General features: G+C 39.2%; 1 protein-coding gene across 4 annotated transcripts in view; it reads right to left on the bottom strand.

Moving 5' to 3' along the window:
• Positions 1–16705, bottom strand: part of CACNA2D1 (calcium voltage-gated channel auxiliary subunit alpha2delta 1) — a 506289-nt gene that overhangs the window by 14884 nt on the left and 474700 nt on the right. For all 4 annotated transcript variants that reach the window (XM_069978323.1, XM_069978313.1, XM_069978341.1 and 1 more), the window contains 4 exons: positions 15564–15619; positions 4766–4895; positions 4413–4525; positions 1951–2033 (listed from right to left, as the gene is read on the bottom strand). In XM_069978323.1, coding sequence (XP_069834424.1) covers positions 1951–2033; positions 4413–4525; positions 4766–4895; positions 15564–15619 — 382 coding nt within the window. The remainder of the gene's footprint in view (positions 1–1950; positions 2034–4412; positions 4526–4765; positions 4896–15563; positions 15620–16705) is intronic.

The raw sequence follows: 16705 nt of genomic DNA on the forward strand, positions 1-16705 counted from the left end.
CTGATCGCTTGTATCGGGACCCCACAGGGGAGTCCCCGATCAGTGCCCCATGCTCTCCGCTACCTCCGGTGGCGGAGAGCATGGGGCTTTCATTCATTTTAACTTTTCCATCGCTGTGAACAGACATCTTGGAAATGATGGCCGCCGGGGGAGGGGGGTTAGTGATCGCCCTACTAGGGGGGCTGATCTGAGGTCTGGGGGACACTTATTTCATCCCCCCCCCACCGTAGATTCACGGCGGGGGGAGATGAAAGGCGGCGGCACCAGTAATCCCCATTACCGACGGCCGCCGCTATAACTTGAATAGCGGCGATCGCCGGTTGGGGGGGGGGCGGTACGGACCCCACACACTGCCCCAACCCCTCAGCTACCTCCCTGCAGCCTTATTCTCTGCCATCGCCATAAAAAGCTGATGGCAGCAGAATAAGGACCCTTAGTGACCGCCGTAAAAAGCCGTATCGGCGGTCACTAAGGAGTTAAATATGAAAATCGGCCACCTTTTCTCTATTTTTGACGTTGTATGAACATAGCCAAATACTGGTAATATACTGTATGACAATTTTTTCCCCCTTGTTTATTTTGCAGAAAGGGATAACACTAGTCCTAAAAAAACAGTTTTTAACTTTTGGGCAGTACTGCAATTACTACTGTTACCAAAAAAAGTGTAGCACAGTATACAACAGCCTATACTGACTGATTACCACTACACTGTAAGACTATCCCATTGGTTAGAAAGGATAAAACTGGCACTATACTGTATGGCAGATGATTTTTTTCTTTGTTTTGTCTTGTTTAGTCCTGAAAAGGACTTTTGGGTATTTGTGGATATAACTGACACACTGACAGACCTCTAGTCCTGAAAAGAACTCTTGGGTGTTTTTTTAAGCTCATGATTTACCTCCATAACCACACTAAGACCTATACTAATTCTGTACCTGCTCCAGCAGGTCTCTGTCAGCTAAAATACTACAAGTGAACCGAGCATCAGGTGAGTTGGGTATATACACCCAGGTCACTGGATGCCAACAACATGGCTGCTGCATAGCAGAGTCTCCCAGCCCCTTCCCCCTATGTTTATTGGCACGTTTATTCAAGCACCCTGTGGTACTCATTCAAATATCGAGTAAATTTGAGTACCCTAATACTCAAGCAAAAATGGAGTTGGGGGGTCTTTTGACTTTTGATTTTGCCAAAGCCTAGCAACTGTTTTTTTTCATTAATGTCAGTGAAAAGGTGGCCGTGCTCTCTCCATTGAAGACTATGTGAGTTGTGAAAGAAATTGAGAACTGCTTCAGTTTTTTTTTTAATATAGGGAGAATGCAGTGACCAGACACAAACACTCCCAGTTCAGATGACCCACAACAGCCTGGACCCACAACAGTCAGGTTGGACCCACAAAAATCAGCTATTCCCCTTATTTGCCATAAATTCTTAAAAGAGAATAGCTCCTTTATAAATCCATCATATAATCCACAATGTAATCTGTGCCGTCATGTATTTTGCAATAACAATACATGCACAAGAAGATTAAGAAAAAAATTGTTGTGTAAAAGTAAATTTTCATGATACACGACAATCCTATATACGTTAATATTCAGACACTAGTTAAACATAAAAATGCATACATGCAGAATATAAGAGATGCATAAAACACTTTATAATGGGTATGTACATGACTTATTAGGTTAAAACTCACAAGAAAAGCTGCATAAAATAAACATTACAAATAACTGTGTAAAAAGATTAGCTGATGGTTCAGTAAGTAGTCAATTTAGGGATAATTTGTATTGTGATAATATTAATTAGGACATTTAAATAATTTTAAATATTTTTTTCGCAATGCTAAAGTATAATACTATCATGTGACTCTGTAGCAATGTCCGTCCCCTACAGGTAAAATTGGTTCAATATCTTTTCTAATAAAGCTTCTTAAACAGCAACAAGACTTACCAAGTCATCTTGATCAAAGCAAGCATCTGGGCCTTTTCTGTACCTTGGATTCTGAGCAAGCAGGCATGGATCTGGTCCATTAGCTTTACGGATCCATCAAGAAAAATAATTTTGTACGATTTCTTATATAGTTTACATGGCAATCATAGCAATCATGGCTTGAAAGGGTTATAAACAAATTATACTGGGCATGCACAACTCAATAATAATAGTGGGTGCTAAATGGTAAGCATATAAACCAATATAAACTATACCAAAGAAAAAGCTATGCCAAAAATACCATAGCACACCAAAAAATAAAGTAAAGAAAATTACTTTATTAGAACAGGTACAATATTAGAAGTAAATGATTCCACAAGCTTAAAAACAATTAAAAGATAACAAACATGAAGGTACCCGGTAAGGTACCAGCCACAATGACACCCCAATATAAGTATAACACACACCCTGTATGAATAAAGTGCAAGTGCAATGTACTGTATAAGCAGCCAATATATGTAGGACTTAAATCATGCAAATAACCAAAAATACTATAAAGTATAAGCACTGTGACCAATAACACACAGAATAATAACGAAATCTGGAACAAAAAAGTGAACATCAAACCAAACAGCGGGGTATCACCATATATATAAAGGTAACAGGGTGGTGATGGGGTGTCAAGGGAGAGAGCCCCATGTGTTATGTCCGCCCGACCAGACTTCCTCAAGGGTACTGTACATAAGTTAGGGATAGTTATTTATAAATAAATGTAAAGAATAATTAAGTACCGCATGTAAGTAATTAGTAGTACCTGTATAAAGGGAGCTGCTCTTTGGTATAGTTTGAAAGGGTTATAAGGCACCACATTATTGATGGTGGGAGATTGACTTCGGGCACACTCACCAATCAGTTATCAGGTACTCCAGCTCACTGTAAATTAGTCCTACTGTATTAAAGTGAATAGGGATAAAGTGCAAAATTGCAGAGTTGTTTCTAATAAAAAATGATGGGACTGTAATGTTCACTTAAACACTCTTGAATTTCCAGTCAGCTGATCAATAGGGATAAATAGAGTCTGAAACCACCAATCCAAAAGTGATAGACTATTTAATAGATGAGCCATCAGTATTATTGTCCCTGTCAGTATTAATAAATGATTAGAGTATTGTACAGTATATTACTTGTGTAACTGAACAGAGATAACTAAACCTATGACAACAAACAGTCCATATCTTTCTCCATTCCTTCAAACTATTGTTTGATGCATGCAACTTCTGGCTCTCCTTAAAGGGTTCATTAAGAGCTACAAAAACATGGTCACTTTCTTCCAGAGACAGCACGGCTTTTGTCTCCAGTTCAGATGTAGTTTGCAATTAAGCTCTATTCACTTTAAGTTGTAAAATGTTTTGTGGTGCTGGATAAGCCCTTTAATGGCTCCATAGAGCATGAATGGAGCTACAAGGGTTTTGGTTTCTGTATTCTCTTTCCCCGACATTGTAAAATAAGACCTGCTTTTGCTCAGTATAGTGAGCTGCATCCTCCGTTATAAATTGGTTTGGGTATTAGAGAGCATTGCTGCTTTAGACTAGTATTCTCTTTATCTAATGCGCCATAATTAAAGAATTTTTTTTTAATGATTATAAACTGCATAGGTACCTTCCTTTTTTTGGCTACTTACAGAATTGCTCCCACTCAATAAAGAAAAAATTGTCACATTCTTTGAATAAAATAATTTTTTCCAAAAGGTACATAGCAATGATACATAGAAAAGTCTACAAGAAGTAAACATATCTCTGAGATAATATAGATGAAAGAAAGAAATGGTGTGTCCATCAAAACAGAGATACTCTTAAAGCAACTCTGTACCCACAATCTGACCCCAAACCACTTGTATCTTCGGATAGCTGCTCTTAATCCAAGATCTGTCCTGGTGTCCGTTCAGCAGGTGATGCAGTTATTGTCCTAAAAAACAACTTTTAAACTTGCAGCCCCGTGCCCAACGGGCGTGGCCTAGATTGTGTATGCATTAGGCTGGCACACCCTCTCTGTCCCTCCTCTCCGCCCTCTTCATTATTAGGAATGCTCCAAGCAGATTGTCTCCTATTCCCCACATGGGCTGGATCGTTAAGGCACCTATGTAATGTTCAGACAGGAGAAAATGTTTCAGTGGAATTCCTAATGATGAAGAGGGTGGGGAGGAGGGACGGAGGGGTGGTGCAGAGTTAGGGCACAGATATTCTAAACCACGCCTGTTAGGCACGGGGCTACAAGTTTAAAAGTTGTTTTTTAGGACAATAACTGCATTACCTGCCAAACGGACGCCAGGACAGATCTCAGATTAAAAGCAGCTATCCAAAGGTAAAAGCAATTTTGGGGGGACAGATTGGGGGTACAGAGTCGCTTTAAGGTCATGAAACTTTATCTTGATCAATTTCACTTTAATTGTAACTTAGATAATAGATTTTAAATACAAAGGATACATCGTTGTTCTGCCTGTATCAGAGGCTGTTGATCACAGGCCTCACATGTGTGTTGGTTGTCAACAATAATGAATAATAAATTGGTGTTGATAATCTTTTCAACATGATATATTCTTAAAAAAAAAAGAACATATTCATTTTGTTACAAATTATAGAGAAACAAAGATAAATGCAATTAAGGATAAAATTCACATCACAAAATTACACATACTATATCCACCCAGGCCCACAAAGGAAAGAAAAATGGAATGAAAAATAAGTTCTAAACGTGTACTCTTACCCTTTTTATAAGTGGTTGGGACAGAGATTTACAAATGTACAGTGAAATATACTGGAAAAGACAACGTCATTACCTTGTGCAGTTGGCACATTCTAGATATCCATTGAAAGATCTGTTATCATTTTCAAAGAAGTATTGAGTTTGTTCAGTAATACAGCTCTGTTTTGCCAAAATTGCAGAAAAGTCGTCATCATCAAATTCAGCTGTAAGAAATGTTCATTATTAATAAAGTTATTCATGATGCCAGAAAAATGAACCATGTAATCATATCTTTATGATTTTTCTGATAACTTTTGACAACTTTTCCGACACAAAATTTAAAAAGGTAGTGGCTTCCTTAGAAGACAGAGAGGGGGAGAAGGGTAGTCCGTGATTAAGATATAGTAAAAGCCTCTTTCATATGCACCTTAACCCCTTAAGGACTGAGCCAATTTCACTTTTTTTTAAAATTTTTCTAATTTTCAGGAAAATTCATATTCTGATTTTATTAGGGACCAGTTCAGTTCTGAAGTGGATTTGTGGGGCCTGTATGTTATTAACCCCCATAAATATCTCCACTGTAAAAACTGTACCCCTCAAAGTATTCAAAGCAGCATTGCATACGTTTATTACCCTTTAGGTGTTTCGCTGAAATTTTAGCAAGTTGGAGAAGAAATGTAAAATTTTTATTTTTTTTGGCATTTATTCCATTTTAATCCATTTTTCTCCTTTAACACAGCAAGTACCAACTGAGAAATACAACTCAATATTTGTTCTCCTTATTCCAATGTTTCTAGAAATCCCCCAGATGTGGCTGCAGTGCACCACCTGACTCAACACAGGCCTCACACTTGACAGAGACGTGGTGAATTTTGGGGCCTTTTTTATTTCATTTTTTTTAACCATCATACCATATTTTGGCCTTGCAAAGCCAAAATATTTGTGTTTTACAAATTGAAGTTTTCATCTGTACCATTCTGGGGGACATGTAACACCCTGATAATTTTTTATAAAATTTTTTATGAGGTAGTACGAATTTAGCAGCTGTTTTTCATCATTTTTTGTATGCCATTTACTATACGCTACATATGACAAATCTCCCTGCGGATTCCCCATAGACGCTGTGGTCTCACGGACCGTGGCACCTGTGGGGTTAACTGCCCGGGGGGAACACGGCTCCCCTTAGGGCAGTGGCAGCGGGAGGAGGCTGTGTGAGATAGCTTGCTCCCGTAGCTAGGGACAGCGAGGGAAGCAGGGACAGCATGATGTTTCAGGAATGTTGCAGGAACTACCTGCTTTACATGACATTCCTGGAACGTCAATTTGCGGCAAGGGGTTAAAAAACTTAAAACCTTTTCAAAAAAACTAAATGTTTGTTAAAACAGCTCTATTACCATCCTTATAACACTTTTATATTTTGGTCTTTGTGGCTGCATGAGGTGTCATTTTTTTGTGTGATGATCTGTAATTTCTATTGCTACCTTGCTTGCGTATTTGCAACTTTTTTATCACTTTTTATTACAATTTCTCTGGATTTGATGCGACAAAAAAGCTGGAATTTTGCACTTTAGCATTTTTTTTGCGGTTACACCATTAATAATTCGGGTGAATACGCACGTGGCTATACCAAATATGTTATTTTTTTTCTTTTTTCTTTATAACCACACTACTAACAACATTCTGGTGACTTTATCTGATTTTCATATCTCAACTACATTTTCCAGTTACCACAACAGAGGGAAATTTATTGGAGATTAAGTTTTCTTGCATTGAAAAAACTTTACATGTTTGAGCAGATAGATCCACATTTCAAATTGTAAATTTGGGCAGTTTTTTTCTTTACCGTTAGAGTTATAAGAATTCTGTTGATCAAATGATTTTGTATCCCCTAGGCAAAAGACTTTCACTGACATGTCTTCACACAGTATTTCTTAAACTATATTCTTTATCCTGAATTATACTCAATAGTGCCCTTTGGCCTTTTGTATACAACATGAGTAGTTCCCCTTAGGTCTCTTACTGGAGCCAAGTGATATTATTACAAATTGCTCCAAGGATACAGTTAAATCACCTACAGATTTGGCCCTTTGCAAGAACATTTCATTTTCATCAAATTTCAACATGTACTGTACTTTTGTGGCCTTACTTAACAGTTGCTTTGATTTCTTATACCAACACACTTCACAAGCAAGGTTTCTGTTAACGAGAATCACAGTAAAATTCAGGGAAAAAAATAACTAATTTAATTTAAGTGATAAGTACCACTATTTCTGCAGACTAAATTATTCATTGCCTGCTCTGTAAAAAGCATATAAACCCTAAAATTAGATAGAATTATATTACCCTTTTTACACAGGGTACATCTGAAGTGGGCTCAGGAGCTGAGATTGCCTCATACACAGTGGCTGCTGAGACCAGAAATTAACTTTGATACCAGTCATTCAAACTTCTAGATGCCATTTTTAATTAGGAAAGGGGCATTTCGATAGTTAGAATTCGCATGACAGTCATTAGTCAAGGAGAGCCAATCTTTTATCATTGGTTCCTGCCATGATGGTAGTCCTATTAAAGCATATAGTACGATGTAATAGAACCTGAGTAGTTTAAAGGTTTACTGCAAACAGTAAACTGTACTGATCAAGTCGTTTTTGACAAAAAAATAACAAAAAATTAAAAATAAGTTTAAAAAAATAAATTAAAAAAAATCAACCATATAAAAAAATCACCCTTTCATTCTTCTAATAAAAAAGTATATGAGTATAAATGTACTATCAATTAAAGTTATTAATTCTACACAATAACTATAACTATAAAAACTGAAAAAGAAAGCATGCATGGATGCCTCTGATGCTGGCTAATCGCAACATTACACCAAATTATGGGCAACAGCCAGGTGGTCATTTAGAGTATGTGTGTAACTGGTGCTGTTTTTTTTTTAACTCCTTAAAGACCGCGGGCGTATATTTACGCCCTGCGGTCGGTAAGGGAGCTCAGAGCGGGGCCGCGCGGCGACCCCGCTCTGGACCGCCGCGGTCCCGGGTGCCGCATGTAGCCCAGGACCGCAGCTATTAGCAGCCACAGTCCGATTGCTGTGCCCGCTAATCAGGTAATCAGATGCAGCTGTCAAAGTTGACAGCTGCATCCGATTACCTTATGCAGACGTTCCCTGGTGTCTAGTGGGGTGGAGCGATCCACACATCCGACTCGGGCTGGGGTTTGCGCCGTAATGGCGCTGACCCAGGCTGCAGCAGCCAGAAGCAATCGAGTGCCTATCTCATTGATCTATGCTGTATATCTATACAGCATAGATCTCAATGAGAGATCAGTGTGCTTATACTAGAAGTCCCCCAGGGAAGCTTCTAGTATAAGTGTAAAAGAAAAAAAAAGTGGTGCTATTAATAAAAAGCCCCCTCCTTTAATAAAAGTTTGAATCACCCCCCTTTTCCCATGTCCCGAGTATCGAGAGATGCTCCTCCGAGTAAAAAGCACCATAGAGTACCCTAATGCTTGAAAGAGTACCAAGCTCAGACAAGCATGCTTGCTCATCTCTACTGATATTTTGTCCCCTTTTGTCAAAAAGTTCCATTCCCTTCCAAAATGCTGCGTAAAAATATACATATGTAAATAATTCTTATACGGATGGACAAATAAAAAAATAAAAGTTAGACAATGCCAAATTATTAAACTCAGCTGGACAGAATGGAAGGTTATAGATTATCCTTAAATATAGTTTCAAAATATAGGCTTGTCAGAATGTTGCCATTGAATGTAGACTTAGAAAATTGGCAGAGAATGTAGGCTTAGAATTAGGGATGGTTCGAACCGAGTTCGTACAAACCCGAACTCTCGGTAATGATTCCCGCTGTCTGCCTGCTCCGTGCAGCGGGCGGATCCAGCGGGAGGAACGCCTGGAAAACTGTGATACAGCCATAGCCATAGGCTGTATCCCAGTTTTCCAGGCGGTCCTCCCGCTGTATCCGCCCGCTGCACGCTCGCCTGATGCCGAGCGTTCGGGTTCAGCGGAACCCGAACCTCGGCGGGTTCGGACCATCCCTACTTAGAATGTTGGCATAGAATCTAGGCTTAGAATGCATGCTTGAAATCTTGGCATAGAATATCAGCTTAGAATCTTAGCATAGAATGTAGGCTTAGAGTGTTTACACAGAATGTTGGCAGTGATGTAGACTAAGGGTCCTATTCCACGGGCCGAGCAGGGTCCGATCAACGATGTAAACGAGCGCCGATCTGCTTGCCCGACAATCGTTAGCGAGGGCTGCAGGGACATTGTTACCGGTTGCAGCCATTGTTTCATACATTACCTGTCCAGGTGCAGGTCTTCCTCTCCCGGTCCCGTGCCGCAGCATCAGCTTCGGAGCGGCCTAACTGAACTGACAGAACACTCAGCCAATCACTGGCTGCGGCGGTTAAAAGTTGCAGCCTGCAGCCTGGACAGGTAATGTATGATGTTTGTGAAATCACCGATCACCCTCTGCCGATGATTTTAGGTTTGAACCTAAAAGAACGATTAGCCGATGACACGATCATCGGCTGATTGTTCTCTCTATTCCATGGAGCCATAATCGGCCGAATCGGCCGGATTCGGACAATTATCGCTCCGTGGAATAGGCCCCTTAGACTGTTGGCATAGAATGTTGAAATAAACATTGAATATAGAATATAAGCTTAGGCTGGGTTCACACTGCATTTTTTCTGTCTGTCTATTTCAGTATGTTTAATCTTAACATGCATGAAAAAGTGGCAAACCACAAATTTTTTTCAATCTGTTCTTCTTAGGCTATGTTCACACAATATTTTTCAGCTCTATTTAAAATGACGTCTGTCATTTTCAGGTTAAAATGATGGACATCATTTAGCTGTTTGGCTACCCGTCAGTGCAATGACAGCTGCAGGTACATTATTCTAGTTTGAGTTTACTTATTGCCCTTTGGTTGTGTCTTTAATTGAAAAGTCTATTGAATTTAATAGTAAAAACGGGGAAAGGACGGTGAAAAAGAAATACTGTGTGTGAACAACTAAAAATATAACTTCCGTTGTTGGTGATAGATGTCCTCAAATAATTGACATGATCAGTTTTTTAACGTCCGTGCAAACAACGTCCATCATTTTATACACTGTGTGCACTGAACGTCTGTCATCCCATTGACTTCAATGCATTGCTTTGAAGTCAATTAAATCGCGGCAATAACAGATGTCTTTTTAAATAGAAAAGGCGGATGCCTTTTTTTTTTTTTTTAGCGCTGTGTGAACATAGCCTTACGTAAGTCAATGGGAAACATATTCTGAAGTATGGCATACAGTCGGGCGTCAATTTTTATTTATTTTTTCATTTGTAATGCATACGTCATTTGCAAACAGAAATGCAGTGTGAACCTAGCTTTAGAATTCTGACACAGAGTGTAGGCTTATAATATTGGAATAGAATCAGGGCTGTATATGCAAGGCACTTGTGGTAATCTGCCTAGGGCAGCAGTGTTAAAGCAGCAGCACTTTAGTTAGTAAAAAAAAAAAAAACAGCAAAAAACAGATAACAATATCTGATGTAAGATTTGTCTTAAACTATGCCTGATGAAGAGACCTAGGCTGTCTTAAAAACTTGGTATTTGCAGTAGCGGACTATAACAGGTCCGTTTTGGGCAGCAGCCCGGGGTCCTGAGCTCCTGAGGGGCCCATGGACCCCCAAACAGACTTATACTTTCAGTGGTGTATTATCTCCAGACTACAATTTAGCCATGATTTGCATAAAAATCGCAGCTTTTTACTGCAATTTTGCACAAAAGGGCAAAACATTAGAGAATATATTGAAGGACCTTATCATGTGACAATGATGTCACCACAGGTCCTTTACAGGCTGCACTATGGAGGGAAACGACTAAAGCTAGTGCCGCCATAGTTACAGTGGGTTGGGGTGCCCAAGCTTAGTGAACAGCCCGGGGCCCATAGTAAAGTTAATCCGCCCCAGGGTATTTGTCATCATATTTTTAGTTATCCACTAAAAGGTATCAGTTGCTGAGGACATTCAATATTTGTTGTTTCTATCTACAGGTATATTTTTTCCCTGTGAGCATGGTAATACTTGAGACTATATTTATATTATTATTAATGCTTTTCACACTTAAGAATAGAATGACATGAATAACTAATAAATTCTTAATAAATTATGCAGAGATAAAGTACAGTATGTTTCACAGTTAAGTGTACAACTTCTTTGCCTGTCTTATGTACTATAGCTGCTTAAATCACCAGACAAGTTAGAAGCCACAGGAAAGATTTGTGGTACTGCTGAGGAATGCGGTCATTATTTCATTATTTACCCTAATCCACAGTAATAAATCACACCTCAGACAAAACAGATCCTACGTCTCGTGCATTGTCTAGAACAAACATATTTTCGCCACTTACGGTACAGTAGTAAATAGAATATACAGCTAATGGCAATGATGATTAAAAGTAAAGTTTAAATTGCAAATGTGTTACAATGGGAACTTTCTAGGCAATGAATCTTGATTAAGTTTCTTCTGTATGCAGTCATTTATACATTGTATTCAGCAATGTACATAAGCTTTTTTTTAACCACTTTGAGAATTTTACATAAAAGCATGCATATATCTGTTAACATACTAAGTTTATTCTTTAGTATTTCTTAAAGGTTATTGAAAAACATTTAGGCTTTCAAAATGTTCTGATATTTAAATGAAATTACAGGAAATTTTAAAGTATTTAAAGCGACTCTGTACCCACAATCTGACCCCCCCCCCCCCCAAACTGCTTGTACCATCATATAGCTGCTTTTAATCCAAGATGTGTCCTGTGGTCCGTTTGGCAGGTGATGCAGTTATTGTCATAAAAACAACTTTCAAACTTGCAGCCCTGTGTAAAATTGGCGTGGCCTAGAGTGTCCATGCCCTAGGCTTGCACCGCCTCTCCGCCCCTCCTTCACACCCTCCAAATAATTAGGAATGCCTCAATTTGTCTTATTCATCCCCTGTGTGAACACTGCACATGAGCTGGATCGTTAAGGCACCTGTGCAGTGTTCAGGTGATGAATAGGAAAAATCCTGCCCGGGGGCTTTCCTAGTGATAAGGAGGTCAGGGAGGAGGGATGGAGGGGTGTTGCAATCCTACGGCACACACACTTTAGGCTACGCCAGTTTTACAATGGGCTGCAAGTTTAAAGCAACTCTGTACCCACAATCTGACCCCCCCAAACCACTTGTACCGTCAGGTAGCTGCTTTTAATCCATGATCTGTCCTGGGGTCCATTTGGCAGGTGATGCAGTTATTGTCCTAAAAAACAACTTTTAAACTTGGAGCCCCGTGCACAATGGGCGTGGCCTAGATTGTGTATGCATTAGGCTGGCACAACCTCTCTGTCCCTCCTCCCCACCTTCTTCATCATTAGGAATGCTCCAGGCAGATTGTCTACTATTCGTCACCTGTGTCAGCCTGGCACATGGGCTGGATCGTTAAGACACCTGTACAATGTTCAGACAGGAGAAAATGATCCAGTGGCATTCCTAATGATGAAGAGAGTGGGGAGGAGGGACGTAGGGGTGGTGCAAAGTTAGGGCACAGATATTGGGCATGGGGCTGCAAGTTTAAGTAGTTTTTTAGGACATTAACTGCATCACCTGCCGAACGGACCCCAGGACAGATCTTGGATTAAAAGCAGCTATCTGAAGGTACAAGTGGTTTGGGGGGGGGGGGCAGATTGTGGGTACAGAGTCGCTTTAAAAGTTGTTTTTTGTGACAATAACTGCATCACCTGCCGAACAGACCCCAGGACAAATCTTGGATTAAAAGCAGCTATCCGAAGGTACAAGCGGTTAGGGAGGGGGGGGGGGGTCAGCTTGTGGGTATAGAGTCGCTTTAAAAGTTGTTTATGACACAAAAAAATCCCAAAGTGCTAAATTGCGCATTTTTGGTCGCATCAAATCCAGAAAATTTTTTATAAAAAGTGATCACAAAGTCGCATATGCAAGGTTCCAATAGAAAGAACACATCATAGCGCAAAAAATAACACCTCACACAGCCCCATAGACCAAAGAATAAAAGTGCTATAAGCCTTGGAATGGAGCGATTTTAAGGAACATATATTTGTTAGCAATGGTTTGAATTTTTTACAAGTCATTACATAAAAGAAAAGTTAAACATGTTACTTGTCATTGTAATTGTAACGACTTGACCGACATATACAGTATAACAAGTCAGTTTCACCCCAGGGCGAACGGCGTAAAAACAAATATCCCCCAAATAAACAAAATGCGTTATTTTTTTTTTTTTCAATTTCACAACACATTTTTTTTTTCTGGTTTTGCAGTGAACTTTATGAAAAAATTCAGCCTGTCTTTGCGAAGTACAGTTAGTGGCACAAAAAATAAGGGCTCATGTGGGTTTCTAGGTGAAAAATTGCAGGTGCTATGGCCTTTTAAGCACAAGGAGGAAAAAACGAAAACGCAAAAAACAAAATTGGCCCGGTCCTTAAGGGGTTAAATCACCAACTTTCCTATTTTACAAATAAAAATATGTTTAAAAAAACCAAGATATTTTGTATTGTAGCATGTGGAGTTGTCTGCTCTATTAAAATATATCAATATTGTTACTAGACGGTGAATGGCTTAACCCCTTAACGACATAGGGTGTACTGTATATTAACGCCCTGTGGTCGCCTCGGGGACTTCAGAGGAGGGCCGCGCTCTGAACCGCCTCGGTCCCGGGTGTGACATGTAGCCCGGGACCGCAGCTATTAGCGAGCATGGTCCGATTGCCGTGCCCGCTTATAAGCATTTTAAATACAGCTGTCAGAAGTTGACAGCTGCATTTAAAATGCGGGCTGTCCACCTCCCTGGTTTCTAGTGGGGTGGATCGCTCCCCCCGGGACGTTGTCCCAGAGGAGTAATTCACACATCGTTACCTCCGGGTATCTCATAGAGAATGACTGGTGAGTCCGACGCTCCGTCATTCTCTATGAGCGTTGGACTCATCTCAGGAGCGCGTGAGCCGGGCTTTGGGCGCTGAAATCTCCATCACCAGACCGTCTCAAGAAGCGGGACCCGGCGCTATCACATAAGTATAAGGTGCTCTAGCAGGGGGCTCGGGAGCCTGTCACCCTGGCACGGGGGGTGACAGGTCCTCTTTTATAAGAAGCCCCCTCCCCTAATAAAAGTGTGGATCACGCCCTTTTTCCCATGTTATAAATAAAAATAAATAAACATGTTTGGTATCGCTGCGTGCGTGATCGCCCGAACTATTAATTTATCACATTCCTGATCTTGCACGGTAAACGGCGTAAGAGCAAAAAAAATCCTAAAGTGCCAAATTGCGCTTTTTTTTTTGCATCAAATCCAGCAAATTTGTAATAAAAAGCAACCAAAAAGTCGCATATGCCTAATCAAGGTATCAATAGAAAGAACACATAAACTAATAAAAGAAATGCATTTTTTTTTTTTACAATTTCACTACACTTTGAATTTTTGGGGGGTTTTGCAGTGTACTTTAAAAAAAAATACAGCCTGTTATTGCAAAGTAGAATTAGTGGCGCAAAAAAATAAGGGCTCATGTGGTTTTTTTAGGTGAAAAAGTGCTATGGCCTTTTAAGCATAAGGAGGGAGAAAACAAAAGTGATTTTATTTATTTTTTTAATAAAAAGAGATCAAAAATTTTCTTTTACACCAATATGATACAAATCATACAAATAAAAACTATAGATCATGGCGCATAAAATAATAACCCAACCAGCTCTGTAGGTGAAAAAATAAAAGCGTTATGGCTATTAGAGTGCAGGGGGCACATTGCTTTAATGTGACCTGGACATCCGGGCATCAATGATCATTTTGTTTAGGGGTAAAAATTTCCTTATGTTCTGAAAAAACATTAGGAATTTTTGCCTTTGTTGCACTAATTTTATCTCCAAAGGAAAACACTGAAGACATTCAATAGTTAGTATAGTATATTTTAGTGTAAAGTGTATTTTATTTCTCTAAAATTCCATCATCTTGTGATCAGTGGGGGTCAACATCTGGGACCCTCCTCAATCCTAAGAATGAAGGGACCATAGCACATTTCAGTTGCTTGCACAACTACAAACCAGGATGGGAACACACTTTGGCTATGTTTACACAACATCAGAAATATAGAAAAGGCGGCCAATTTCACTATTTACTGCAATTTAACTGACTGCAATGGCAATGCATTAAAGTCAATGGGAAGACGGACGTCCAATGCACACAGTGTATTGAATAACGGACGTTTTCACAGTGGACGTCAAAATAATGAACATGATCATTATTTTCGGATGCCTTTTGCAAACAGCGGCCATTTTGTAGTAGTTCACGCACAGTATTTCTATTGTTCTTTCTCCGTTTTTACTACTAAATTCTATGGACTTCTCAATTAAGCCACAACCAAAGGCCAATTAGTAACTAAACTATAATAATGTGAAAACACCAGTCATTGCACTAAGGGAAGGCCAGACAGCTAAATGACGTCCTTTGTTTTAGACTCAAAATAACGGACCTAATTTTTAACAGAGCTGAAAAAACGTTGTGTGAACATAGAGAAAAAAGGACGCAGCACCAAATAAGTTCTGCAACCCCTAAATTCTCAGGGACACAGAGGTTCCAAAAAACGATCGGGTTCCAACATTGTGGATCCCCACTGAATACAAATGGCATTTCTTTGCAATATGCCATCACTTTAAAAGACAGACAACATCTTTTTAAAGCTTTAACATTTAAATATCACAGTTATAATATAACTTATAATATAACATGTGACATTTGGAGCTAAACACTTTTCCAACACAATGTATTACATTTCTTTCTTTACTGTAATGACATATATGAGAAGTTATAAATAATGAAAGCCACACATACCTGCCTCATTATATCGAGGAAAAGTAAGAGTCAAGATCAACTGCTGCAATAAAGACCTGTAACAAATGTTTATTAACAGTTAGACAATACAGTATTTAAGAAGAAATAGTATGACAGTAGTAAAAAAGTAAGGTTCCCTTGTGCAGATGGAAATTGTAGTTTAAATCAATACCAGTGAATCTTGATAAATTTCCCCAAAACTGTTTTGTGGACAGATAAAACCCCTAAATTTATGTCATTTGTGCTTTTAGTCCTGGATTTATGTTAATAGAGCTGTAAATAGCTAAATACATTTAATAGCTATAAGTATGTTTTTTTTTTTTGTTGTTTTTTTTTTTGGGGGGGGGGGCGGGGGTGTCAGGGCATGGGGTAAGAGAGGCTTGCTTATCATACAAGAACTGTCTGTATTTCAGCCATGGCAGTGTGCACCTGTATAGTGTGAATGGTGTCATTTAAAGTGCTGGTCATTTTTGGTTGTTCTTTAACCCCTTATCATATGTATAGACAAGAAAAATAAAAAGACAATGAGTTAAGTAATATAGTGTTTTCTTTTTTATCACCTTACTCTTCATATAGAAATCCTATAAAACTAATGGATAGGTAGGCAGATTGTGCAAAGTTATTAGGGTTGAAAAGTTGTTGTGGACAACAAACATCAGTTGATTATATGTGCAACATTGTTGCTTTCTACGTTCAAGTAAGCAAAATAGACCCTCAGAATTATAGATATTTTAGGTCTTTTTATTTTTTTCTTTTACATTAGCCTATTTCAGTTTCACTTACTGTATATCACAAATTGTACTATGTAGATGACTATGTGACAATTCTGCCATAAATATAACAAAAAGATTTGAACGCTATGATGCTGTCCAATCACCACAGTGTCAGAGTGGCTCCAGCGACTTAATCTCGTGACATGTACACCATCCTCCGAGTTCATGAGCATTGAGGCAGACTGATCGTCGATCGATGTGTGTGTGTGTGTGTGTGTGTCACTGTCCACTAGCATGGTTCAGCAAGCTGCATTCTGGCTAAAAGAGAAGGAGGGGGCCCAAGCAAGGGACTCCCTATGACCATCAATTTTTTATGGATAGGGACTGCTCTTATGACAAATTCACAATAAAATTTATGAAATTGAAACA

The sequence above is a fragment of the Dendropsophus ebraccatus genome, chromosome 1, assembly GCF_027789765.1.
Source record: "Dendropsophus ebraccatus isolate aDenEbr1 chromosome 1, aDenEbr1.pat, whole genome shotgun sequence".
NCBI classification, from domain to species: Eukaryota; Metazoa; Chordata; class Amphibia; order Anura; family Hylidae; genus Dendropsophus; species Dendropsophus ebraccatus.